Source organism: Fistularia commersonii, chromosome 15 (assembly GCF_037954325.1).
Source record: "Fistularia commersonii isolate RoL2024-O1a breed Wild chromosome 15, RoL_Fcom_v1.0, whole genome shotgun sequence".
Classification (NCBI taxonomy): Eukaryota; Metazoa; Chordata; class Actinopteri; order Syngnathiformes; family Fistulariidae; genus Fistularia; species Fistularia commersonii.
In genome coordinates this window covers 10,353,041-10,380,950 of record NC_141298.1, presented here as the reverse complement: position 1 = coordinate 10,380,950, position 27,910 = coordinate 10,353,041, and the positions used below count along the sequence as shown (strand labels likewise).

The window sequence follows — 27,910 nt, the reverse complement described above, 5'->3', positions numbered from 1 at the left end:
ACACACACTCACACACATGGAAAAAGTTCCCTAAAGTGCTGGGTCAAAGCACTCATTAACACAAAAATGTTGCAATTGATCACTTGCAAGATGTGTTTAAAAAAAAAAAAGAAAAAGAAAAAAAACCTCCCCTCCTCGAAACTACTGTTCTTCATTAAATATATTCATTTACCCTCTTTAAGATTAGCGGTTTGCTTAAGTTATCAATTTTTGTTTTTAACTCATGTATTTCCTTTCTTAAGACTAAACAAAAGGGGTTCTGATAACTTGTATAGACAAGGCCATAGCTTATCTGTACCCTGGGTGCTGGATGAGAGCGGTTCTGCCGTCGCCGACCTCCGGACCGACCCTGCTCAGGGGGGGCCTATGTATCTTACCCATCAACCCGAGATTCTGATCGCGGAAATAGGGCGTCTGGAAGTCCCCGCCCAAGTAATCTGCTGTTTGCATCAGATTAGTCTGGGCAGAGGAGGCGGAGGAGCTCGTCGCTAGCCTATAATGGGGCGCCCCGGGGGGCCCGCAGTCTAGTGTGGTGCACGCCCCCGAGCCCGCACCGTGGAATGGCATGGCTACGTCCTGAGACCCGGAGCTGTCACTATTGGGTGTGGGCAGGATGCTGCTGCTCCAAATGTGGGACTGGAAGTACTGGCCGTTGGGGTAGTGGGCCAGGGGGCCGGGCATGCTGTTGTTGACGGGCGGGGAGGGAGTGGGTCTCTCCACGGGAGGTTTCAGAGTGTAAGGCTGCCCCACACACACGTCTGCAGGGTAGCCCATCCCCTTGAAATGGAAGGCAGGGTCCCGGGAGGGCTGCTTGCAGAGGTGCGTCCCACCGTTCTGAATGTGGGGTATGTGGGCCAACTGATGCTGATTCCAAGAGCGCATCTTCTGCTGCTGCGTGCTGTGTTGTAGCTGTTGCTGTTGATTCTGCTGCGAGTGGAGATGCTGCTGGAGGTGGTGCTGCTGCTGCTGCTGCTGCTGCTGCTTGGGATCAGTGTGGTTGGAAGGCAAGTGGTTCATAGCGGCCACGCTGTGCGGTGGGTGCGCGACTGCCGGGGCAGTTGCTTTCTCTTGCGGGCCAATGATGCAGTTGGGCGGGGGGAACCCGGGGGTGGCGGGGTTGTTGTGCATGGACACCCTGGAGCAGGCGCTGATAAGCAGGTTGCGGCTGATGGGGCTGGGGTTGGCGATCTGGCCCTCGCACATGGAGGTGGCTCCCGCGCCCTGGGCCCGAGCTTGGCAGAACTGGTTGATCTGATGCACGATGGTGCTCAGGTCGGCCTGGCGGCCCTGATGCAGCCCGGTGGCCATGGGAAGTGGAATGGTTGAGGTAGAGACTGTAACATTAGGCGGGGCGTCGCCATCCGGCAGCTTTCTGCTCCCCTGCAGGCCGGGCGGCGGCTGCTGCTGCTGCTGCTGCTGCTGCTGCTGCTGAAGGTGCTGCTGCTGCTGCTGCTGAAGCATGACGGCGGCGGGGCCCTGTGGGTGGCCCAGGGCTGCGTGCTGAGAGAGTGTCTGGGGTCTGGACGGGCCCTGAGGGTGCGGGGCCATCGGGAGAGACTGTCTGAGGCTCTGGCTGTGACCTTGCTGCTGAGGGAGGGGCAGCTGCAGAGCCTGGGCCGGGTCCTGCGGCTGGAGGGGCAAGCTCTGCTGGGCACGGGCGAGGCTCGGCAGACTTGGGTGGTGGTGGTTTAAAGTGCTGGTCGAAGCCACTTGGTACGTTCCGGTGAGGGGGTTCATGATTACTTCCGGATGCAAGCGAGCCCGGCTGCCGGCGAAATCTTTCAGGATGCCTTTGACGGCGGGCACCTTGACGATGGCGAGGAGGCCCGTCTTGGCACTGGCTTGAGAGGAAGGGTAAGGGCTGTAGCGCTGGCCCGACGTGTCCAGCCCGTTGACGGTGCGGCGGACGTGGTTTCGCTGGGGGACCTTGACACTGTTGGGGAAGATCTTAATCGTGAGGGGGTTGTTGGCAACCTTCTTAGCATAGGCATCCAATTCTGCAGGGGTTGGGAACGGAGCGGATCTCATCCTTTGTGTGGTGTCCCCTGTGGTGGAAGAACAGGGGTGTGGGGAAGGTGGGGTGTCACAGAGAGAAACACTCAATCCAAGTGAAAGGGTCGCGGCGCGAAACGAGCAAATCGGTTCGAATCTGGGCGGGATCCGAGCTGGACCCGGCGCCCCGCTGTTCGCTCTCCTAATCCAACCCAAATCCCATCTCAAAAGGGGAGGAGAGAGGAGATTTTTCGATCTCGTTCTCAGCCGAAGTGATTGCAGTCACGACATTACCGGCCTTAAAAATCTAATTTGCGGCGGCACCCTTCAACGTCCGGAGCGAACAATAAATACAAGCGTGAGCGCTTGTTCAATCACAAACGCTCAGTGAGAGCACACCTTCTTCTGAGGCCGGGATTCGGAAAAAGAAAAAAAAAGAAATACAGAAAAGGAATGAAATTAATTCTTCCTCCATCCCCTCCCATAGTTTTTACGAAAATCGCCCCTCTATTTTTTTTTCGCTCTCCCCTCTCTCTGTATTCCCGCTGACAGACAGTCCAATAAACAAACAAACAGACGTGAGTGAAAACATAACCTCTTCGGAGCAGGTAAAAAGAAAGAATGAGGCAGCCTCGGTCCCCCGTGGCTCCTTTGGTAAAAGTAAGAAAAAAAAAGAGCAAGAGCGAGAGAGAGAGAGAGAGAGAGAGAGAGAGAGAGAGAGATCGACGCTGAGAGCAGAGCTCCATGACAGCAGACAAGTAATCAGACACAGAAGCAGCGTCTCTGATCTGCAGGAACACCTCCCAGGCTTCGGCTTGCAGACATTTGTTACACCTGCTATAAGCACTGTGGCTAAATTTAACAATGCAGAAGCGAAGGTGCGAACGCAGTTGCGTGTCTGCGTGTGTGTGCGAGTGCGAAGGCGCCTTTCATTTACAAGCCCGTTGTGAAACAAGGTCACGCAGGTGTTGGCCAATACGCCGGATCCGACAGATGTGACCGCGGGTTTAATTTTAATTTACCGCGCTCACGTCTGCTTCCCTCACACAAAAAAATAACAGTCGGGAGTAATCTTTTTCGACGGCGGGCTCCCCTGGGTTCCTCCCTCCAGTGTTACTGGCCGGCCACACCTCCGACCCGCCCACGGGATCCGGCGCATCTGATCTGCGAGATGGATCGGTAATGTCGGACCGAACGGCGGGTTGGTTTCAAAGGGGGTACTCTGCGAATTTTTTAGGTGAAAACAGATGTAACTGCGGCACGCGGGCGACCTCAGAGCGGTAATTTGAAATATCCGAGTGGCTGGCAGCAGGCTGCAGTTTCATGCTGCCTTGGCCGTCACGCTCAGCCTCACAGCGGGCTGATTAGGCTTGAGGGATGAGGCGCGGCACTGAACTCTAAGCGCTGACACGGCTGCACCGACCCACTGTGCCAACTGGCTAATTAATTCCCGCTTTATTTGTGAACGGGGAAACAATGGGTCGGCGATGTGCTGGGGCCTGTACGGGGCGGCACACGAGGCGGGGGGGGGGGGGGGGGGGGGGGGGGGGGGGGGGGGGGGGGGGGGGATGACGGAGTGCTCAGCCTGCTGATGGCGGCGTAATTAATGCGCGGGTCTGGCCAAGGAGCCCCGGCTCCATGGCCGCCATCACAGAGCCCGAATGTCTATCGCTGAATGGATTCAGGCGCCCTGGGATAAACGGACGCTCACATGCGCGAGCACAGACGTGACAAGGGTGAACCTCACCTGTTAAAAAGACGAGATCAAGGACCTTGTAGCATCTCGCGCTAGGTATAGACACACGGAGGATGGCTAAATACTCACTGCGGAGGCCGTCCCCTCACGGTTTTCTCAACGCCTCTTCAACAAACACAAATTGTTTGCCTCGTAGCGCTAAACGTAACTTAAGGAGAAACAGGCGCGACCTCCTCGGCCTGCGGTGTCGGCACACTCGGGCGGCCTTGTAGCGTGTGGGAAGACTATTAAAAAATTTTTTTTTAAAAATCTTGCCACGACTATCATGTTTAACATTTCCTTTCAAATTGGTCTGAATGAAGCTTTTGCGTGAACGTCGAAGGCTGACTTTTTTTTCCCCGAGTCCAATTATGCGGTTCTTCCGAGAACTTGATTACTGCAAACAAGTGGGAAAAGGGGGGAAAATCAATGGAATTAATTAATTATGCTATTCAAAAAAAAAACACCAAAAGTGCTATTATTATGAATTACATCTTTTTTTATCTCACAATAATCACTTCTTTTTTTAAAATCTCTGACCTTACACCTGGTAAAGCACCGTAAAAGGTTTCATACACTTGTTTGTGGGCGCATACGTGCGCACCCGCGGTTGCCCCCCCCCCGTGGGGCTCAGGTTCAGGCGACCTCCGCCGGGGGGGCCACGCCGGCGCTCAGCGAGCAAACATGAAAGGGTAAGGTGGGAGGGTAATTTACACGAGTGCGCCGGACTGATTAAAACAGCGGTGTTTAAAGAGCTCCGGCGGTGATAAGAACAACTCTGAGTTTTCTAATTGGGGTCAGCCCGGAACAATTAAACAAGACCCCTCTTTTTTTTTCCCAGACTTGGAATAAACATTGATTGAGAAATCGAGCGTGCAACCGTGCACCGTGTGATTTCCCGGCTTCGGGCGCTTCCATAATGAGTTTTTTATGCTTAAAAAGTATTAGATTTAAGCGAGTATCAAATAATGCAGTGTCAGTGTCCGGGGACTGACCCATTCATTAAAGTGGAAAGGGGATTATTTGCGATTAATAAAGCTGAAAGTTTTGCAGAAACCCCTACAATAAGTCGTTTCCCTCCCCTTCGGCGATGGATAACATCCACGTCTTGCTGTTTACATCTGTTTAAAAAGTTGTGGTGGCTGTTTGTTACATATCCCCGGTAAGCAAGTGGAGCTTATTAGCATTTCAACCTTAACCTCAAACCTGGATTAGTCAGAGAGCTTAAAGTATCAAGGGAGGGTTAATGAGGATATGAGTGAAGTTTGTAGGCGGCTGCTGGTGGCTGCGAGCACATCATCTCTCAGATCTCCAGCTAAGCACGTTCCCAGGGAGAGAACTGAGGGGTGGGGGGGGGAGAAGGGGCCAGTCCGGCCATGTGTTAATTACCCTGCTGCTAGCTAGCAAGCTTGAACACAAGTGCACAGTCAGCAGGCACTAATTAGAGTTTCTTTTATTCAAACTACTGTTTTTATTGAACAAGGTTTAAGCAGCGGGAGGTTGGGGGGGGGGGGTTGCGCGGCTGTAAATTGCAAATTTCACAGAGGAGTGGGAAATTGAGTCTGAGGCTTCGCCGTCAATTAGACATGTGAATTTGGTTTCCCACATGAAGCCGCCCCCCGCCCCGCCTCCCTCTACATTTTTTTTTTTTTTTTTCACCGGCATTAACAGCAGCCGGAGAGAGCGCGCCATGTGGTTAGAGCAAGGCGGTAAGACCTTTGAATAATGGAAAAAAAAAAAATATATTACGAGCAGCCAGCAGAAGATGAAGAAGCGGGCTGCTTTTGATCTCGCCGGGAAATGAGATGTGGAAATCAGCCAAATGGCCCGGCTGTATTCGCCGTTTGTTCTGCCTGTAAGTACCGAGGAACAAGGGCCGTTTCCTGGTATTTGAGTCATCCCACCCGGAGGGCGAGCGGTTTTTCTTTGTGACCCATTGTCTCTTTGCGTACCTGATACACTCCACCGCCAGCCTTTACATTTCATAGCCATCGTCTGTTAGCAGTCACTCCCTGATGATAAATAGAGCAGCTGCTCTGGCCTCGCCTCTGACAGCAACCTGCAAGCTCGTAACTTTTTAAAATGACTCCTCTATGCACGGATTCGCCCCGCAGGAGGGGACGCATTGCGTGGTGAGCCCGGTGATCTGGAGCTCATGGTGGAAAACAGAAAAAAAAAAAAAAAGGGAGGACAGAGGGGAAGGGGGGGGGAAAGTGTCAAAGGCAAGTTCTGAGTGTTCATGACTCGGTAGCTGGAGGGACGGCGCTCCTTCCTGAATAAGCCAACGGGAACACAAATTAAAACCAATTATGTAAACTATTCCGTCTCCCTTTCAGTGTGAACGTTTCAGAGTAGGGAGTAAAGATTTAAAGTGGCAGCTGGTCCACGGTTTTCACCTAAAAGCAGTCAAGCAAATGTCTCGTGGAGTTAAGCTGTCAGATGATCTTCCATGCGGGGTAAACAGCCGGGCTCCGGAGAGACAACGGGTCCTGCGGCATGTGTGGACAACCTTGACGGAGATGGCAGGGGTTCTGCTTTAGAGTTAAAGGCCCCCGGTGCTGCGGGGAACCAACGCCTCAACAGCTGCACGGAAAAAAAAAAAAAAAAAATGGATTTCCAGAGCTGGGACGGCGAGGGAAGCAACCTGGGAGGCTTTTTTTTTTTTTTTTTTTCTCTCAGCCCACTCTTTGATAACAGCAATTTATCGTAAAGGAGCTCGACGGCTTTTGATGTAACGCTGTGTCTCTTAATGATACTAAGGCGTGCAGATGAAAAGGAAAAGCATTAGTGGAGAATGACGAGGAAGGAATGAGATAGATTGAAATTATACTTCTCCGACCAGCCGTGCGGCATGGAAATGAATTACAGCGCAGGGCACACAAAAAAAAAAAAAAACAACAAATTGATCGGCGGGTCGCGCCTTGCGCTCCGACTTGTCGCCTTGTGTGACATAAAGGGAAGGGCAGAGAAACAGCCCCGCTGATGGCTGCGCCGTGTCACTAGCCTACCCGAGCGAGGCAACAGACGCCGGCACTTAACAGACTCCCCCGTGCTCGCTGATCTCCCGGGGGGTTGGCTGATTACTGTGATCCTGAAATTACAGTCTTGATGAGCTGGAGCGTTTTACAACAAAAAAAAAAAAAAAAAAAGAAGAAAGAAAAAAGAAAGAAAAAGCTGCGGCAGAAATGGGTCAAGCCGGCGCTGAATTTCTATTCAAACAGACAAAGGCAGAAGTGAAGAAGGAGATTTAGACGTTTTCTTTCTTTTTTTTTTTTTTTTTTTTTGATCAAATAAATAACGCTGACCGTCTCGGGGAGCTGTAATCCATGTCTGACTGATTTTCGGATACGTTCAAGAAGCCTGCTGAATGAACTGTGATTGGCGAGGGGGTGGCGGTGGTGGTGACATGACACAACGGTGGCGAGGTATCATAGAAGAAACATGTTACAAGAGAGTCTGTGTTTATTATTAAAAATTAAAAAAAAAAAAATCCATGCACTGTCACCCTCTAACATTGTTAATTAGCCACAGCGAACGCTAACCGCTAAGTTCAGGTCTTCAGTTCACTGTTGGCCAGCAGGCCTGTCATCTCATTTTAGTTTTTGACACAGAGCCACAGGGGGGCAACGTTCCGGGACGACGCGGACATCGGGGGGCCGTCGGCGGCGGTGGCTAACCGCGAGCTCGGTACTTACATTTCTGAAGTCCAGTGTTCATCTGCGTGTGGGGGAGAAGCTGGAGGGGGAGGTCACCTGGCCCTGGCAGACAGGCCAGCATTTCACACAGACACTAATGCAACATGGGGCACACACTTCTCCTCACACTGCAGAGAGAAGGGGGGGGGGGAGAAGATATGTGTGTTAGTAGTCGAACATGGTGCGCGGTGCTACAGAGCCGGGTTCAGACTAATAGGACTCTGACTGATCCCCGGTGGCACAAAGCTGGGGAAAGTCATAGTTACCTTTCAAGTAGAACGTGATTCACACCTGAAGCATCAGGTACGGTGACATTTGATGCCAATAACAACTTCAATTAAACATCAAACAGCCGAGGTAAAATGGGCCCGAGGGGGCTGGAAGCTTTAAATTGACTCGGCCCTTCCGCTCTCTCCTCGCCCTGCATGTTAGTCAGCCGGCCGGACCCCGGCTACCTGCGCTTCACCTCTCCCATCTCCACCGGACCACGGCACGGGAAATTAATGACTCCTGTAGTCTTGTGGAGAACACACTCAAGAGCTGACAAGTTAGTCTCTGATCGATACCGCAGCCCTCCGGAACTCACACACACACACAAAAAACAAAGAAGGGCCTTCGCTTTGAAGACGTTGAGCAACGGGGCAAGCGGCGCGAGGAAAGACGGGAACGGAGGAGGCAACGGCTCGGGCTTCTCGCCCGCCGCTTTGTGTAATAACCCTGATTTAATAGAGAGGGAGAAAACGTTAGCCGTGCTCCATTTGGCCTGCCGCTGTATTCAAAACACCGCAGATGCTCGCTTAATCAGTGCCGAGGAACAGTCAGGGAGCAAATTAAGTCTACAGAGTCCGCGCCCTCCGCCTTTTTGCAGCGTGGCGTCAGAAGAGTGCGGCGAGTTTGCACTGACAAACAGCGTCTGCGAGAGAGGCAATTACCCACAAAACAACCTTGGCGTGCCTGTCTGCCGCAGGGTGATGACTTAAAAGTGTCTTTCCCCCCCGCGGGGAGAGGAGACGGGCGGAGGGAGGAGTGACAAAGTGAGACAGAAAGGTGGAAAGAGAGAAAAGACAGGTGGCGGGTTTAGAAGTGGGGGGGGGGGGGGGGGGACTGAACTTACTTAAAAAAAAAAAAAGGTGCTCAAAAAGGTCAGGACAGCTCATTTAAATCCTCCCAGGGAGCGGAGAGGGGGGGCTTAATGAAGCTGCCAGTTCTACACAGATACCTGAGGGTGTCGCATCTTGGGGTTCGGCTGGTGCACGGAGGCAGAGCCAGGTAGATCGGCGGTCCTGAGGATTTTGCTGCGTTCGGATGATGCTGCATCACCCTTCGGATCTGCCCAGCCCCCCCCCCCGCTTTCTGATTTACAGCCTGGACCACCATATGGCAGCAATCCTTGCTCTCGATTCAGCGTGTCACCATGCATTAACTTTAATTGGCCTGATATGTTATTCTTTTCCCTCAGCCTTGGAAGGATTTTAGGCACCTAGAGCCTTGATGTCAGCAGGCAGGATTTCCAGCTCTCTTTATTTATCGGGGTGCCAAGATTTCACACAAAGATAAGAGCGATCACTTTGACAACGAGCAGGTTTGCGTTGGAAGAAAGCTAAATATCAAACCCGGCCGTGTCTTTGCTCGGGGTTTCAAAAAAAACCCAAAAATGTTGGCAAGCAAGCAGTGATGTGAGGGGAGGAGAAAAAAAAAAAAAAATCATCAACATAAACTGTCATTTCATTTGTTATAGGAACACACAGGCGTCGACGCACCGCAGGCGAAAAACAGCCAACAGGCCATCAGCGCACCCCCTTCCTGTCTCCCCCACAGCGCCCCTGAATGTCAGAAAACTGCAGTAGGGAGTGCGGCGGCAAAGGTCAGCCTATGGTAATGCCCCAGCTGACACTGTTTTACAGCGCAGAGCAGGAGGAGATGAAACCCAGCAGACAGAAGCCTGACGTCGAGCGACTCGCCCGTCAGCTCGGCAGCCAAAGTGAATTCAAAAGCGCGGTGTCGTGCCAATTTATTAGGGACGTCCGGGCCTTCTGTGGGTGCGTTACACGGCACACTTGCGGCACACGTTATTTGTTGTTTTATTTTCCCAGATTCTGGATAAGGTCAGCTCCCCGTGTTTAGCTTTAACTTTTTTCCGCCGCGCGTCTGACATTTGCCGCGTCATTTGTGAGGCTGTTATTTGACGTTAACCCCCCCCCCCCCCCCTGTTTTTGGTCGGCTGGCTTGATTGCGTTCCTGCCGCAATCAAAAGCGACTCCGGTCGCTCGATTTGTTTCTAGCCAGGACCAACCCGCTTTTGGCAAATCTCTCCCCGCTTGTTTTGTCCCGCATTGGCAGCGTGATTGCGGCGCCATGCTCCGCCGGGGAGACCAATTCGCGGAAGGACAGAAACACGGGGTTTGCGATAACCGCTCTGAGCGGGGCATGTGCGGACTCATCCTTCTGGGTAATTTTTGGACTCAAACGCGGGTATCGCTGCATTAATCAGGCTGTACTCCGGAGGCGTTTTTGAACATTTTTCTCTCATCCCGTTTACGTGAATAAGTCCAGTCAGAATCAAGTTTGCCTCTCCGCAGGAGGCGGCAGGCACATGACCGCCTTCACCGCCAGCCTCTTTTCGGCCCTGCCGGCCCTCGCACCGCCAGGCGGGGGGTCCGGCCGGGCCTGAGCTCTCTGGCCGTCATCCCCGTCGGGCACGAAGGTGGCTTAGTAGCCCTTTTGTCATGTGGAGACACAACCCCTCCTGTTCCGAGTGGAAACCGAGCGGCGTCTGCAGAGGGGACACCCGAGCCAGCCGGGCAGGCCTGCCGAGCGAGCGGGGATTGGCTCGGTGGAGTTTAGCCAGGCGTCTTACACTATCAGCCCCATGCAGACAGACACCGTGGGTTTCTCAGAGTATTAGGGAGCCCCTGTGACTCGGCAAGTCTCCACCAACTACTTATAGGACCGTAATAAAAGTGTGTGAATAGCTGTGTGGCTTTTATCATAGACAAATAAAGGCGAGTCGGGGAAAAGCGGGACTTGAGCGAGTGATGCGCGCGGCTTGTGTCATGTGTCAAATTGTTCCCATAAAAGCTGACCTATATTTTCCCTTTCATTCCTCAGTGGGGAAGGAGACGGAAAAAAAATAAAAACGCATCCGAGAGTTGAAAAATAAATAAATAAATAAATAAATAAATAAATAAATAAATAAAAAATACGTGCAGAAAGCGAAGGAACAGGATAGACAGAAGCCATTTAGGAAATAGAACAGCATGACTGAATTTATGTGCTGGATGGGTTTATCAATATCCTGTCCGACTGTGAAGTTTTTTTCTGTTTTTTGGGGGGGGTGGAGGGTGCACTGGAAATCACCTATAAAAAACATCCACCGGCAGAAATGCACGAGAGAAGCCGCAGATTGCGCACCAAAAATAAGCTCATTAGGAAGAGACACACGGCTAAATTAACGGAGAGCAGCGATGACAAAACAAGGTGAGAAAGTATGTTTGGTGTAATATCAGTCCCTTTCTATACCAATTAAAAGCAAAGGCAATTAGGAGAACGCAGCCGCCATGTTGTACATTGCTTGTGCTAACGGCTGCGGGAGAGGCGAGTGGTTGGAGAAAGCAGGCTGCTGTTATTTTAATTGCATGTTTACCCCCAGGTTATGGGTCTGAAATAGAGCCAAGAAAAAAAATAAAAAAATATAAAAAATGTTGCGGTAGAAAGTCAATGCAACTTCCCCGCGTTCATTCTCCCAGGGACAGAGCGGGTAAAATTACTTTTTCTTTGCAAGTCAAGTCTGAATGGGATGTAAAGAAAAGAAAAGGAGCACAAAGGAGGACAGATTGTTACTCCTGAATGCCACAGCATTCTGTCAAAATAGAGGGGGGAGAAGGGGGGGGAGCCTTGGCTCTCAAGCATGTCAGATAGAAATGACACATTGGTATGGCCTTCATTAGCCCATCAGGCTTTACAAACAACGGAGGTAGAAAAAGGATTTCTCCGGCGAGCAGAAGGCCACGGGCGTGTGAGTCGAAGATGGGCCGGCTCAGTGTCTGCCACAATGGATCCTGATGACTTCAGCACATCCCGAGGCGTTCGGGACGGGCCGCTCGCTTTTTCGGCCGGCGGGGACCCCTCATCAGCCCGGGCCCGGCCTGCCGAACGACCGTGACAGCGAGCGGTGGGCGGGCGCGACAAGATGGCCAAAACACCAGCGGGCGCAGCGGATTGTGAGCCGGTAAAATAGCGGTTCCGCAGTGGCAAGACGCTGAGTGTCAGGGATAAAACTGTCAAACAAGGTAAGTGCTGCAGCGGCAGGAGACAGCTACTCACATCAGCTCTCCTTTAGAGGGAGGAGTCTGCAGAACCGGGAAGCGGCTCGAATATTGGGAGTAACTAACTTGTGGAAAAGTGACAGTTCCCTGAGGTGAGGCGGAGGATACGGATGGCATATCGCGCCGAGATAGAGCGGTGCACAGTCCACGACTCGATTGGCTAAATATTTGCATACGTGTCAGATACGGAGGGTCGATTTCGCAAGGAGAAAACGGCACTCTTTGCAGAGCCGAGCGCCAGTGAGCTTAGAAAAGGTTATGAAAGTACGCGGCCTCTTATCGGCGCGACCTCATTCCTCCGCTCTTGTCTTTACATCAGCGCTCAGGAGCCCGTGGCTCCACCTCTTGGATGATTTCCCTGGCTCTTCGCAGCGGGCAAAGTGACAGTAATGGTGGTGAGATGAAAGGATGAGAAGATATCAGGGCACCGAGTGTCCCTGTCCTGTCCGGCTATCTCCGCTGGAGCAACGTTCGCGGTTATTACACGTCTGACTTGTCAGCGATGCGAGGACGGCCATTAGAGGTCCTCTCTTCAGCACGGGGTCAGTTTCACCGGCGGCCACTTGAACCCACTTGGCTTCCCAAAGTGCCCTACAAACGTGGACGGCGGCTCCACGTAAGCGCGGCCATGTCGGGCCCGGCCAAGGTCAGCCGGGCAGACAGAAAAGTGCTGGCGGCGCAGCATGACTGGCGTCATGAATGCCAAAATGCCGGGGCCCCTGGTTGTGCTGTTTGACAGACATGTTTACACCTGATAGAAAATGCAGTGTGGATGGCCTGCCAAAACAGAGGGGATCCAAGCGAGGGGTGCCAGCCTAGTTATTTATTTATCGGCTGAAAATCCACCCATAGCGCAGCCAGAAGCTCGCTGAGTGAGTGAAAAGCCGACGCGGCCTCAGACGTGACAGTCCCGAGCCCCTCCAGGGGGAGAAGAGGGGGTCTGACAAGTAGTTAAAAAAGACAGCAAGGACATCTGGAGGCAGCTGCATTTCAGCAAAACCCTTAATCTGAACTGATTAACACAGCCAGTCAAAAAAATAATCGGAAAAGGCTCTAAACCGACGATTTATCTGTGACCGTGAGAATTCCCACTTTGACAATTTCATCGGAGCGATCACAAAAACGCCTCGACGACAACGCTGGAGAAACACCGAGAGGTGCAGGAATGCACAGACGGGCCCTGGTAAACATCAGATCACATAACTAGGGAGACGGGAGGACATGCATATGTGAGCATCTTGCTGCCTTTCATCTCCAAGGTGGTTCAGCCGCGTCGCCCTTATCTTCACATATCCATATGTCACGCTAGATAAACCTGCGCTGAGTCACATGTTGCCCTGTCAGATGCCAGACTGTGAGGTTTGGTAGAGAACTAGAAGGGCATGATCAGGGAAAAAAAAAGCTGATAAACAGATGCCAGATTGTTAAAAATCATGTGTGTGTTTGAGGTGGGGTTATGTGAAGTGACGGTAATTGTCAGACGCCAATCAACAAGTTTTTCCGGTTTGCGATGTGAACATTCAGATACGACATGAGAGCAGTAGAATTAAAAAAAACAAAAAAAAAACAAAAAACATAACAACATAGATGAGTAAGTAAAGAACCGATCTGCTGTGAAAGCTCAAAATTACCGGTGGAAAGAATTCACGGTGGCTAAAACCCTTATTAGGACCATTAATTTGCTCCATGCAGCCGGAGCTGAGCAGCAAAGGTCATATTGAGTATTCTACACTTTGCAGTCAGTGTATCGTGTTAATGGCCTCCGAAACCCGACACATCCTGCAATAAGTCGCTGAAGTCTAGCCGAGCTTCCCACATGCCGGGATTTATTAGTCATTTCACCGAATCCCCCTCCTGTTAGTAATTCACCTGAGCCGTACATCATATGGCATGTGGGATCACTGTAATCCTTGACCGCAAAAACATGGGCGCAGACGCAGTTCTCTCTCCGCTATCACACGCGGATACGTGGGTGCGATGGAGAGAAGAGTATTTTTTTGCGTCGGAAAGTCAAACGTTTTCGGACGTGCCCGGGATTACGTGCCGATTATCTGTTTTCAGGAATGTGTTTTTGTTTTGCTGCTGTGCGGGGAGAGCGCGAGGCGGCTGAGACGTGATAGAAGACCTTTCACAATTGAACGAATGAATGAATTCTCGGAAGGCTAATGCAGTTTAGCGCTTAAGTGGATTCATCGCCGCCTCCCTGCATGCCTTCACCACTGGTGAATCCCGACATCCATTTTAAAATTCTGTATCGATCGCCTGAGTAAGATTTTCATATTTTCATTTTTGTGATGAGACGCATTAAATATTTCTGACAAGAATCCTTGACGTTCTTAACCGTGAGATATTTTTAATGTAATGTGGAGGCCCCTCGGTTGGCTAGCATCGCCCTGGAGGGTTTGAGCCCCCCCCCCCAAACGGTCTCATATAATCCTGTGGGAAACGCTGGATTAACATGGATGATAAACATGCCCTTACAGAATGTATCAAGGTCACGCTTTCGGCTGAGGACTGAAATGAAGGCGTTTCCGTACAAGGCCACGTCACCCGCCCCGGCTTTAGAATCTGACCTGGAATCGGGGGGCTTCTCTCTGGTTTGTGGGAAATAAAACTGGATGCGGTTGAAAGCTGAAAAGCGGTGGCAGAATTTTTTCCAGGTGGCGCGGGGAAAAAAAAAAAAAAAAAAAAAAAAAAAGGAAAAAAAGAAAAAAAAGCGGGGAGAAATGAAGATGGAGTGGTTTGATTTCATTTGTTAGCAGGTGCATCCATTTTGTGTTCTTCCCCACTCCCGCCTCGCCTCTCAGTCAAAGCGCTTATCAGAAATTGGACACCCCAGTGACAAATTGAGCCCGCGATTAAAGGGAGAAAGAGGGAAGCTTTGTTAAGTGCTGTTGATTGGGATCCCAGGCTACCCTCGCACGTCACTGGTGTGTATGTGCGCGTGCATACGCTTGGTACTGAGCCAAAAGCTGAGCTGACACTGCCGCAACCACCACCACCACCACCACCACCTCTTCTCCTTTTTTTCCGCTCTCTCCAGGTGTTCCCACGGCTTACATTTCTGCTTGGAGTAGTCAGCAAACAAAACCGAATCAATGCAGCTGTTTCTGCATCTCTTTCTCACACAGACACACACAGACACACACAGACACACACACACACACACACACACATATATATGGGAAGCATGTAAACGACTCCCGGCAAACATAAAAGTGATTTTCCTCTACAGGAATAACGACCTCCCTCAGCATTTTCCATTTCCTTCCTATTGACATGTGCGCTGTGTTTAACAGGGAAAAATGTTAAGTCCCTGTGTTTGTCCCACCTAGAACCGTATTATTGACCCAGCATTAACCAGCCCCAGCCTGTTTGTGAACGCAGCTGGGCTGATTTAAAGCGGAATGGGGGGGCTAGTGGTGGGGTCAGCGTGTCTCTGCGAGGCAGAACTGTGTGCAAGCGCTGACTCTCACAAATCATCCTAAAAGGGCTTAACGCACAAAAACAGCTTCCAGTGTTACACAGTTCAGCTGTGGGAGATTTATCCTCATTCTACTAACTGGCCTCTCTCCAATGAGCTGTACATACTAATACACACACACACACACTCATATGCACAACTCTGAGTAATGTCTGCTTCAGGTCAGTAAAAATAACTCAATACTATTTTGCATATAACATCTTATTCACCATTAGTCGCTTTTGTGAACACAGAGAAACAGCAATCTATGGGAGGGAGAGTTTTGCTGGCAATTTTCATAGCTACTTTTTTAAATTTTTGTAATTGTTGCCAATTTTCCTTAAATTTTGCCAAATAATGGAAAAGTTACTTTCAAATAATTCAAATTAATTTCATTGTTGTATCTCCTCGCTCCCCCACCAACTGTTCAGTTAATCTACTGGTAGCCCAGGGATTTTCAAAATATAAATAAATAAAAATCAAATTGTTTGCTGAGAAAAGATGAACACTAAAATAGCCCTGAAACTGTCAAAACTTTTAACGATTAATTTAAAACAAAAAAACAACAAAAAAAAACTAATCGTATACGAGGATAATTTTTGATATTCATTTTCTTTTTTGTGTAATTTCCTTGCAGTTTTACAACAACTTTCATAAATTGTATTGACTTTTATCGGAACGGCAGAATTTGCTGGAGGAAACAAACAAAGAAAAATTAACTTAAAAAAAAAAAAAACAAATGGAAAATGACGAGTCATAACTGCGGGAGGCAGGCCCCACAGCAGCCGCTTTGTTCGGTACAGTATAAACGCCGGAGACGAAACGTGATTTTAGTGAGATAGCACTCAGTAACCTACAAGGTTTCTTTCTTTTTTCCCCCTTTTCACTTGTAATTGTCGCTTCTTGCCACGGCAGACAACATTTCTCGGCTCCCCTGTCAGACCTGCTCGGCGCGGGCGGACAATACGGCTTTCACTCCTGATGCGCGGAAAGGCGCTGTTCAATTACCAACAATGAATTATTGAGATGCAGGTCGGGTGGATATTCTCGCTGCACAGAACCGGCGAAAATATTGTGCCGCCCGGAGAAATGCAGCCGCACAAAGACAAATCCCCCCGCATGCCGATTCCAATCCCTGCTGCGCGTGTGTGTTTGCGTGCGTGTTTGTGTGTGTGTGTGTGTGTAAGCGGGCGCGAGTGTGTGATGTGTGTTCGATATATGCTGAGCCGCCTCCTTCCTGTGTCTATGGAAAGTTGGTAAGGTCAGCCGCCTCCATGGCAGCTCTGACATTCAGTCTGGCCTCCAGCGAGTCCAAAAGAGTCCCCTCGCATCAACAGAGCGGCCGCGGAATAAAAGAGATCTTTCTCTACCGGACGTGGTTGTGTGTGAGATGTGTTCCCTTTGCCCCTGGCGACACACAAGACATTTGTGGTTTTCGCCTTCATCTCCTGTGTATATGTGAGAGCCTCTGTGTCCTTGGCTCCCTCCCCAGCAGACACTGGCTCTGGGCAATGGGCAGCCGGCCGGTGACTCTGCGGAGAGCCGGGCAAACACGGGCCCGGCATGGCAAACATCTCACCTCTGTGTCTGCATGGGAACATCTGGCCTTCCCATGCTCCGAGGGCCCTCCGGTTAGCCACTCGTCTGGTTGTGACCTAACACACAATGTTACTGGTTGTATACTGGCGTTGTCATGGCACCGTTTTTTTTTCTTTTCCTGACTTTTTTTTTTTTTTGAACACCAACACAGGTAGCGGTTAACGTACAAGAACCGTTGCCGCACAACCGAAGCCGAAAAGCTCAATGTTGAATGTGAACCACAACAGCAAGAAATGATTACTGAACTTTTAGCATGAAAATGAAAACTAGCCACTCGTTTGCTTCACATGAAATTAAATGGAAGATTTCAGTCTAACCTCCAATACATTCGCTTTTCTAGGGATGGTGGGGTGCGTACTTCCAAGAGATTTTAAAAGCCTATTAATGAGGGAAAGTGTTTGTTTGATTGTGATGTACATATTTTCATAATGCAACCTACTTATATGCAAGTAATGGATTTTGTGAAAAGCATCTTTAAACATGAAAAAGTATGCCGGGCCTTCAGTAGCATATTGGGTATGATATGCAGAGTCAATTATCCCCCCCCCTGCTTAAAATTGAACCACAGAGGATTAGATATGATTGACCTCTGCACTGGTTGGTGCAGACTCACTTCCATATGGACAAATTAACAGAATTAATTATTCCCAACTCTGGGGTTTGTGGGTTAGAGCTGGATGTGGAAAGCTGAACTGGGAGTATAAGGTCACCTCTCCCTTCTCTAAGTGAGATTAAGTCAGGGAGTTTGGCTAGCTGATAAGACTCCTTTCTTGCCCCCCCCCCCCACAACCCCCCTCTCTTTCTTGCATCATGCCCGCTCATACGCATCTCCAGCAGCCGTCTGATGATTCAAGACTGATGAGGCCCGCTCAAAGGTCTATGCCATTGAACACAGCATTAATGCACCCAGCAGCAAATTTTTTGCCATCGACCCCCCGTTCCCTGCAATAAGGAGAGAGCCATCAATCAGGCCCAGATAGCCGACACCAGACACGGCCTGATGAAGTAGGGGACTTGGGAGCTAATGACAAATGGATCTCGCAGATATGGTCACAGTATACTGTGACAATCCTCTGAGAACACTTGACCTTTAGCAAAATCCGGAGCTACTTTTCCTTTTCTTTTTTTTTTGCCAAGTCTGTGCGTTGCAAAAACAGGGAGTATGCAAACTGCAGTTCCACGACGAGAGAAAGTGCGGTTATTGTGCGAGATAACCTCAGAAGCAAAACTCTCAGGGTCACTCCCGACCGGCCCGGCCCTACTCTGTTCCCACACCAAAGATCTGCGAGTGACCTTCAAGAGGCCTGCTAGTTCTGCTAATTGGGGTCCCTGCAGAGCCGGGCAATCCACCCCCATGTGTCACTGGAGGAGGGATCGGGGGGCAAAAGGAGAGTGATGGAGGGGGGCCCGGGCTAACCGCTTGCTGGGAAACACAAAAAAGGCGAACCTTAGTCTAAAATGTGAATGGAAGATATGCGGGTTGGGAACACAGAATCCAAGCTAAGTGAGTTGATTGAGATTTGCCTGCGGACAAAATGCAGCATGAAACAAAATATACTGCTCTAAATTTAGAGCGAGAAGAAAAAAAAAAAAATCTATATATTAACATGCCAAGATAAAAAAGAAAGCTAACATTCGAAAAAAAAAAAAAAAAGTGCGTCACAAGTGTAGCGATGAGATACAACCTCCTATATAAACAGCAGGAAAACTACAAAAGTCTTAACTGAGTGACATTTATAACCGTGTGTGGAAAAAGTAAAGTGGGAAACATGACGATGGGTGTCCGTTGGTAAGGCAGGTAGTTTTCGCCACGTGCCAACGACGACACGGAGGAAGCGACGACATGGGTAATTAAGAGACAGCTCGGTCTGCAGCTGTGCACCAAGCTTGCCAGCATATCATCATATCAGTGGGGTCACTTTTTTTTTTTCTTTTTTAATCAGCGTGATCAGCTTGCAGAACTAAAAAAAATAAATAAAAATACTAAGAGGAAAGAAAAAATAAAATAAATGAAGGACGACCTGAGTAAACATGATATCCGGACACGGTGTGTTGAAAGCCTTTTCCAAAATCGCTTCGAGGGTTAACGTAGGTTGTTTCTGGAGGAGGCCAAAACAGGCATACAGTAAACGAGTTAGCCATTTTAAAATAGGTTCGCGGTCGATCCCGCGGCCGAGACTTTGCAAGGGGGTGGCCATGAATAGAAAGGTCTGCATTTAATTTGCTAATCCATCATTCCAATTGTACTTTGCAACAAAGGGAGAGGAGAGTAGTGGGGAATTCAGGGGCAATGGAGCATGCTGAGGGGTGCGTGTGTGGTTCTCCATGGAGGGAGCCGGGCCATGGCCCTTGGCCCTAAAAGCCCGGCCCGCTCTGGGGAGAATGAGCTCTGATGAGCTCAGTGCAGGCAAGGCTAATCCCTTCATGTCCAAAGAATTGTTTAACTATGTTTGACTGATTAACCCAAACTCCTCGATTCCACTGGCAATCTATTTGTTCAATCAAGTCTCCTGGGCCCGTCATGCTGTGGTGTGTGGGTGGCGGCGGGAGGGAGAGACAGAAAAAGAGAGAGAACAAGACAAGAGAGGGAAAACAAAGGTGCTTGCAGAACAATCCATTTGGAGGAAGCGCACAGAAGCCAAAAGGACAGCTTTTTTTACTCCACTTGCGATGCTTTTAAGGCACACAGCACCACGGGTTCCTGTGAACGAGTTGTTGGGAACATTCAAAGGTCACAAAAAAACTCTTGCCTTGAAAGATTTCATGCAGAAAGGCGGCGACTTCGTGTTAGCATACCGTACCGGCACGCTGGTTTTAACCAGCTTCAAGGGAAAAAGAAATTTAAGGCACTCTCCTCTGCGTGGAAAATAGGTTGCCAGGAAGATTAACCCAGCTTCCTTTTATAGCCTCTGAGAAGAGGTTAAATCACATATTACATTGCCTGAAATGTCTCCTAGTAATTAGATCAAGAATATTACTCTCTCTTCTTCGCCTTGCAGACTGCAGCTGATCAAAGCCTAATGATGGTGTCAGTGCCATTGGCAGTGCCGGCTGGATAAATCTCCCCATCGGGATGGCAATCTGTCAGGGCCGCGAGCCCTGCTAAACAGCACAGGACATGAGTGGAATGGCGCTTGACACAAAGTAGACTAAATGGACCACATCCTTTACCAATAAGCGATCCATCACTGGGCACACCATTAAATTCACAGAGATGATTAAGAGTCTCTTTGTTTTGGGTCCGAGCCGGCCTGTTTGCAGGTAGACCGTCAAACTGAGACGCGCACGCCGAGATGAATCATGACGGACCGAATAAAGGCGACACCCGCCCCCGGACTATCTGCTGTCTTTCCACACCGAAGCAGATCTGAGCGGCACCTGGTCTCTTGAAGGGGCAGGCGGGAGAGGAGTAGAGGGGTGCGGTGGTGGTGGTGGGGCTTGCTGGCTATTAATTACAGAAAGGCGACACGCGGTGCAGTCGAACCCTCGCAATGAGACCCCGGGACGTCAGATACGCGGCGAGACGAATGCTCCTCTGCAACACAGCAACATGACCTGCCCGAGGACTCTTTACACACAAGTACTTTCAAGTATGCCTTTCAAATTGTAGTCCTCCCTTCTTCTGCTGCCCCCCCACCCCCACCCCAAAATCCCTCCACACACACCCACACACACACTCACTCTCTCTTTCTCCATCTCCATCTCCATCACATTCTACAGATGCTACGCCTCTCTGCGGGGGGGTGGGGGTGGGGGTGGGGGGATTCTTACGAATGCAAAACAGTTGTGCCGTGGCATGATAAAAGTCGACATTTTCCTTTCCTAATCCGCCGCTTCCTTTGTAAGTGTCCTTGTATTTTTAAGAGTGCACACGGGTAAACGCACACAGGAGGCAAACACATTGCACATAATGTTCAATTTCATTATCTGCTCTTAGTCAGTGGATCCAGACAAAAGGGGGAAATGGCAGGAGATATGCCAATCATTTATCGCTGAAAGATGCCTGACAAAAGAGGCCTTTAAAAAAACCTGACAGCTTTTCTTTTCCTTGGCATGTTTCACATCAGGCCCCGGTGCAATTGGTCCCAGGGAAAAAAAAGGGGGGCCCTCAGACAACGGCCCCCTGTGAGACATCCGACCCCAATCTTAACCCCATACAGGTGGCGCGGCATTAACACAGGAAGCAGGGGGGAGCCTCTCGCAGGCTGGAGGGTGAAAACTTTGTTCTGACAGAAAACACTCATGGAGATCATTTGGACGAGCACAAAGACAGCTGAAAGCCAGTAAAGTGAATTCTAACAGAGTGAAAAGCAAATCTCCTTGAACACATTAATGACGGAGCGGCTCTCAGTGGAGACTAAAAGCATCTGGTCGAGGGCGTTATGTGACTTCCAATTTTAAATCCAACCCTAGAACCGGGCGGCACGGCCATATTGTGCTGTGGCGGGCTGTTAATCTTTGAGTGTTGTCAGACGTTAAACAGCCGCGGTTCAAAGTTGAAACAGTTTGAAACATCTTAATAGCACTAAAAAAAAGGCCACGCTTCCTTTCCTGATGGATCAAACATGCTATGGGTTTCCAGTTAAAGAACAGACCGTGACTCCTGTCCTCACTTGGAGCTAGCTATGGATTTGAACCATGAGTGAAACAGGAACATTTCCCCACTGTGGGACGATTAAAGGAATATTCAATTCGATTCAAATCATGGCAACTCCTTTCCAAACCCTCCCAACACAACGTGACAACTGCATCGGCGCACATTCCAGGAACCGTAGCCAGTTGAAGACAGCAAACACACCGGGGGCGAGGAGACATAAACAACGCAGACTAGTTTGAGAGCCGCACTGATGTTTACAGTCTCACTGGGCGCATTTCATCCCCGGTGCTTTGGCCGCGCCGGTGATATTTCAGCGCCGTACAGAGGGGCTGCTGATGCCACAGGTCTGTGTACAGAGGGCTCACTCACAGGCTGGGGAGACTATTTGGACAATGTCTGTGTCAGACATACTGCATGTTTAGAATAACGATTTCGGTCCAGCCTCTACAAAACACAGAGCCGCCAGTTTCCTCCAAAGTGGAAGCTCGGTTAAGAAAATAAAATAAAAACAACTTTACAGCTGGTGTTGTGTAATTGTTGAAAACCCAAGAGGAATTTCTGCCTTGTTTGACTTGGTGTATGGCTATCACAGACGAAAAAAAAAAAAAGGGTCTGCATTTGCTTCAAACAGGCACTGAATGACATGCCAGAGATTAGCCTCTGAAGGTCACAGTCTTAGCCTATCTTTTCAGCCGCTTCTCACAACACAACCCCGGGCCCTTTTGAACAACAGGAAGAATGTCATCTGGTTACTTTTCAAGGCACGGAGATACCATTCACCGCGGCCAACAATGGGTGCAAACAGGACCAGAGGGTTAGGAGGTTATAAAGAACCCCATTCTAAGTGCCGCTTGCTCTCCGGCACAGTGCATGCACACAGGAAAAAAGAAAAAAAAGAGGAAAAAAAAAAAAACACACCCACACACTCAGTCTTGGAGAAGTGGTGCAAGTGATGATAAACTGAGGAGGGTCATGGCAAAGTGCCTTGCGCCGAGCGCTAACCTCGGCAACCCTTTTAGTTCAACCTCAGTCCCTCCCTGGCGCAGCTCTACGCGTCCAAACCTTAAAGAGTGACCGGACCTTCAGATACTCACTACGATTACCTCCTATGTAGAAGGTTATCGTGTTCTCATAAGGATCACAAAGAGCAAAAGACACTCTTTTCTTAATCTTGACAACCCAGTCTCATCTACATTCAGAGCAAGATGGTGGTGAATAACTGATATTTATGTGACATTTAGTGTATTTGTTAGCACTAAATAGGACGTCGGATAACTGGGGGATAAAATTAGGTATGAATTATGAGCGTCTAACAAGAGACATAATGGAAATTGTGGTGGAACAAAAGGTAGCGTGTGCTAAAAAACATACAACACCTAGTGTTAAATGTCAAGACGCATGCAAAAAGCTGCCGTGTGCGGCTTGTCCCCGAAAGACTCAAGACTACAACCAGAAGAGAAAATCTGCCTCTAATGAATCCTCTGAAATATTAAAAATAAAGCCCAATTAGCCGACAGCATTTTTCATCTCCTCCCCCTCTAATCCTCTAGTAGCTTAGCTTCATCTCATGTCTGTGCCAACTATGACACTTTGGGCTCACTCTCTCTCTATCATCTCCACTTGATATCCCCGACAGCTTTCCTGGTGCTTTGTTGTTGCATTCCTTCTGACCCTGCAGACTGGGTCAGTCTCTGAGCCTCTCCGGTGGTGGCTAATGATGCCCCGATATGTACAGCTGGCAGGGACGTTGGAAAACTGCAGCAATAACCGCAGACATGCTAATGACATTTATTAGGATTACTTAAGACTGATGCGGGACTCGCCTAGCAACCTGTTATTAGAGAGAGCACAATATCGGGGGTGGGGGGTGGGGTGGGGGGTGCTGCTGTCAGGGGAGGGTCGGTGATCCGATTGAGACGGCCTTATCTTGTGCCATAAACAACAGATAGCAGCATCTGCCCTGCTCCTCAGTAGTGCCTGAGAGATTGAGGTGGATAAGCTGCCCTGTTGTCTCCTGTGCCTGATCGGACGAAGATGCTGCCCGGGACCGAGCCTCGTTCCTCCTGCCGCGCCGACCGCTGTTATTGCTGTGAAAGTCACAGCGAGGTTTAGATCCTTTCACGATTGCCTTCGAGTCGAAGACACAACAATTCCTAAAAGCCCTTTGGTCTTGGTGTTGGGTTGCAGCAGTTCCAGGCTTTAGGGCATCAGATTTGCTGATGACGCAAAACTACCCGACAAGAGTGGGAGCTTTTTAACTTAATTGGACTTGCCAGAGAACATGCAAATCCAAGCAGCTAGAAAAAAAAAAAGGCTAAAAGAACACAAAAATGTGGTAAACAGACACATAGTGCATTTCCAAATAGGCCTATCGCCTGCAGTCATTTGGCAACACAAAAAGAAAACAAGCCACGTGAAACAAACCAAATGCCATGGAACAGCTGACCCACAGCCCTGCAGGTCAGTCCCTTGTTGTGAGAGGTATCCAGAAATTGCCCATGTTGTCCTAAACACCCGATCTGGATATATCATGTGGCCGCAGCTCTTTGCTCTCAGCCTGACCAGCTTTCGACCCCGAACTTCATCTACTCGCTTTACCCACATGCGCGTACACACGCTCAAAAAAATAAAAAATAAAAACCCAACCCGACCAAACATCTGCTCCATGTTTGAAAACTAGACCTGTGCAACCAAGAAAACATCAGATGGCCACACAGGGAGTCTCTGGAAGTGGTGGGTGGCTACATAGTGAGTGCCGGCTGACAGCTGCAGAGAGAGGATGGTGGAGTTGGCCGCTGGATCATTGATACCTGCCTCATTTGGCAAAATAGATGATCCGTGACTATCCAGGTGAGGAAAAGAAACCTACTAAGCACACGAAATTCAGACAACACCTGCGAGAGATCCCGACATAGCATATGCTTTTCGCCCCGCTGGAATATGAAATGAGCGAACATAGTGCACAAGGGAGAACACACGGTTACACATTTCCAATTCAAGTACCCCGGCTAAAACACAACCTCAAAGACTGGCTTTGGCTTGTGGCTCATTCCAGCGATGAAAATTATTGCATCAAAAAGAAAAAAAAAAGAAAGAAAAGAAGAAACAAAAATGCTGTTTATCCAAGCCATTTCACTGTCAACAATCACAGAATCAGGACAGGTACTAATCAATGTATTTTAATGAGCTCCCTGTGAATCCCAACAACAGCTGAAACATAAAAAGCTGCTCAAGTTCTCTTGCTTCACTCTTTGTACCTTGTGATCTGTTATTCATAGTCTCACACTCAAGTCTACCAGAAATAAGGCAAGGCTTTGATATTATCCTCTTATTACTGCTGTCTGAAACACACTTAATTTATGGAGTTGGGGATGTGAGGCTGACAAGTGCAGAACATTCTGCTGCGCAGAACAACTGGGCGTCCATGTGAGGCACCGCAAACAATTCCATTTGCTCCAATAATCACGCGCTAATATTTGTTTGCCATTTGGTTTGGAAAACAGCGAGTGATGCCGTGGATTTGAGTGGAATGGGAGAAGTTCAGATGTTCCTTTTACACTGCTTCTGGCTTTAAGGGTGGGGAACCCAGTCCTGTTGCGGATACCAATGCCAGAACACCAGGCCTTTGGGTATCATCACAAACCAGCATTTAATTAATAGGCTTGTATTCCTGACTGTCTGTGGGAAAGACATTGTGGTTATTACTCACTGAGTGAGCCAAGACTGTTTTCCACACTCTATAAAACAAAATATAGGCTAGACGTATAATAAACATGATTCTACTGACTTTCCTATTAAATTCCGGGGCTGAGGGAGGGGGAAATCAAATGGGAACAACATGTTAACACCCGAAGATGAAATCCAAAAGCAGAAGTGCAGGCTGGAAAATTCTGCCAGACAATCAGATCCACTAGTCACTCACTCCTATGGGAACGGTTCGCCTGGTTGATTGTTTTTTGTTTTTTTTTCTTTTCTTTTTGTGGCCACGGTTCCTCGGAAACAAAACCAAAACTAAGTCTGCCCCTTTGCTCCAGATTGCCTCTCGCCCATCTGATATCTGGTATCGGTGTTGGATCGCAGCAACACGAGGATTTTATGGCAAGCTATCCTCCTCCACCCCTAATGTAAATTGATCGATAGGTTCCAACGTACCTGGCAGTGGTTGGCTTATAAGAAAAACAGGGCAAACTTGCTTCTCTGTCAGTTTGTTGTCAGCAAAGTCTGGCTTTGCCGTGACAGGTCAAAGAGCCGGAACATGACTAATGGGTTAAGTGGTATTTCCCTTTGATGGAGCGCCGTAATTCTTGGCAACCAATGAACCAGGTGCTCCCGACATTCAAGCTCATCTGCTACCTTCATCAGTTGAGAGCAAATACGAAAATCCTCTTCGTACGTTACCAGAAGTAAACACGTGGTTGAGAGCACAAACAGAAAATTTCCCATTCGCTGCGCTGCTGTTTAAACACAAAATGCACAAGGTGAGACCCGTGCAAAGATCTGCGCTTTAGCCGTTGCAACGCCATCTGTCCTTTAAGAGCTTGCTCCACATATCTGCGATCAGACATGACATAATACTCAACAAACAGGGAGAGGCCGTGCAGTCATTTGTTTCTAAGACCTAATTAATCTTCAATGCGCTGGGAAACGTAGCACCCCGACGCAAGAACTGTTCCTTCTACGCGATAATTGCAGACGGTCTTGGGGGCCAAGAGTTTCCCAGACAACAAGGCCTGAAATTTAATTACCCACTCGTCGGAAAACGTAGGGCAAGGAAAAAGCCACGGTGCAAAACTGCACTTTTGGCCATGCAACGTCAGACTTTTGCTTGACTGGGCGCAGGATGTCTCTGGACACATCCTCCCCGCTGCCGTAAACTAAACAGCCTCACCTTTGTTATGCTGCAAAAAAAAAAAAAGATAAGGGCATTTTACATAATTTTCCACTTCAAAAAAAAGGGGGTCATGCAAATACAGACGAAAGTGCTTTTATCTTCCTAAAACATTCCAGTCTCTCTTTATCATCTTACCATTTGCGGGGAAAAGAAGCAGATGCCTTCCATAGTCCGAGGCGGTCACAGATGTATTGCTTTACTGCGGTATGTTTTAATCAAATCCGTCAGGCTCCGTGACATTATTAGACCGACTCCACGATAAAAAAGCGGCCAAAAACAACACGGACAGGCCGTGGCGACATTAACATTCCGCCGTGTAAAGATCAGGCTCGGAGGAGGAGGAAGAAACATCGATAAGATCCCATTAGTTAAGTGCGCCCCTAGGATACCCGAAATTTGATCAGAGATAGACCCTCGCTCCCTTCCAGACACGAACGAACCATTAGGCGTTATGGCAAGGGGAGAAAGAGAGAGGGGGGTAGAGAGGGAGGGAGGAGAGAGACCGAGAAGGAGAGAGAGAGAGAGAGAGAGAGAAAAGAGAAAGAAAGCTGTGGAAACTACTCCTGCTCTCCTCCTCCTCTTCCTCAGGAGGTTGTGCGGCAGGATCAGGCGGGATGAGCCCGGTGACGTCAACCCTTTGTTATCACCTTTAACACTTGGCTCTGCAGGTGGAAAGACCTTTTTTTCCGTGGCGTCACACACGCACAGACACACGCACATCTGCATCGGATAATCTACATTTGGATTTAAGCAGGCAAAAGTCCTGATGAGTGTGTCGGACGTGGAGAAGGGGGTGGGTGTGTGGGGGGGGGTAACTTAGTGACAGCTACTAGCTTGACGTACCGCTAAAAGCCCCGGATGTCAGGAGATAACGCAGCACTTTATCCACCTCCATCCAGAAAAGGAACTTCCAATTTATAGCGATAGGAGGTGGGAAAGGAGGGTGAACCACAACTATCGGCGTCACGCTGACGGAAAAATCATAAATAACCCCGAAAACCCGGTCGCCGTGAGACGGCTGGGGGAGAAAACAGGCTGCTACCGTCGGGTAGCCGTTGTTGTCATCACCACAACCGGACCGCTGGGTCCCCGGTCCCCCCTCCCCCTCTCTCCCCGGTCGGGGACGAGGATTTACGGTTTTTTTCTGCTGACAGTGGACGGCCAAGCCATAACGGGCGTACCGGAGCCCGGTGAAGCGGGTGTGGGAACCTGCGGGTTCGGCGGTCGCTTGTGCCAGCTGACTGGCCGGGTATCCCGGCTAGCTAACCTAGCAAGCTCGGTGCGAAACATACACACAGTCCCATTGTTGCCCTCTCATTCTTGCCGTTCCCCGGTATCCGTGGCGAAATTCGCGGGGGTGTCACAGGGCACCGCGCGGGCGGGCGTTCGGGGGGAAAGACGGCACTACTTACTCTCCGTTTACCTCTGCGAAAGGCATCGTTTTTTCTCTTTTCAGTTCGTCGCCATGGTTTAAAACGGACAGATTTTCTCCCCCCGTTGCCCCGCCGCTGCCGAATCACTGCTGCTGCTGCTGTCTGCGGCAGCAACTTCCGGCGCATGCGCAATCGCCGGGTACGTTCCAGACGGCGCTGTGCGCCGCTCGGGTCAGCCCG

At 49.5% G+C, this 27,910-nt stretch overlaps 1 protein-coding gene across 3 annotated transcripts; it reads right to left on the bottom strand.

Annotated features, from left to right (window-relative positions):
* Positions 1-162: 162 nt before the first annotated feature.
* fam222ba (family with sequence similarity 222 member Ba) lies at positions 163-27,842 on the bottom strand. Of its 3 annotated transcripts, none has more exons than XM_086160780.1 (3): positions 27,710-27,842; positions 7,423-7,550; positions 163-2,045 (listed from the first exon to the last, which is right to left on the bottom strand). In XM_086160780.1, exons 2-3 carry the CDS (start codon positions 7,502-7,504, stop codon positions 289-291), a joined length of 1,839 nt encoding a protein of 612 aa, XP_086016906.1. In that variant the 5' UTR covers positions 7,505-7,550; positions 27,710-27,842; the 3' UTR covers positions 163-288. The 3 variants fall into 3 exon arrangements, with proteins under 3 accessions (XP_086016906.1, XP_086016908.1, XP_086016907.1); XM_086160782.1 differs by having other exon boundaries at positions 27,721-27,809; XM_086160781.1 differs by lacking the exon at positions 27,710-27,842 and adding an exon at positions 26,433-26,547.
* Between the last annotated feature and the right edge of the window lie 68 nt (positions 27,843-27,910).

What these genes read in the sequence shown, in the direction of transcription:
- fam222ba (XM_086160780.1), bottom strand. Translation starts at nt 7,504, where the DNA reads ATGCTGGCCTGTCTGCCAGGGCCAGGTGACCTCCCCCTCCAGCTTCTC. An exon ending in GAACACTGGACTTCAGAAAT is followed by an intron (nt 2,046 to 7,422) that starts GTAAGTACCGAG and finishes CTTCCACCACAG; the next exon opens with GGGACACCACACAAAGGATG.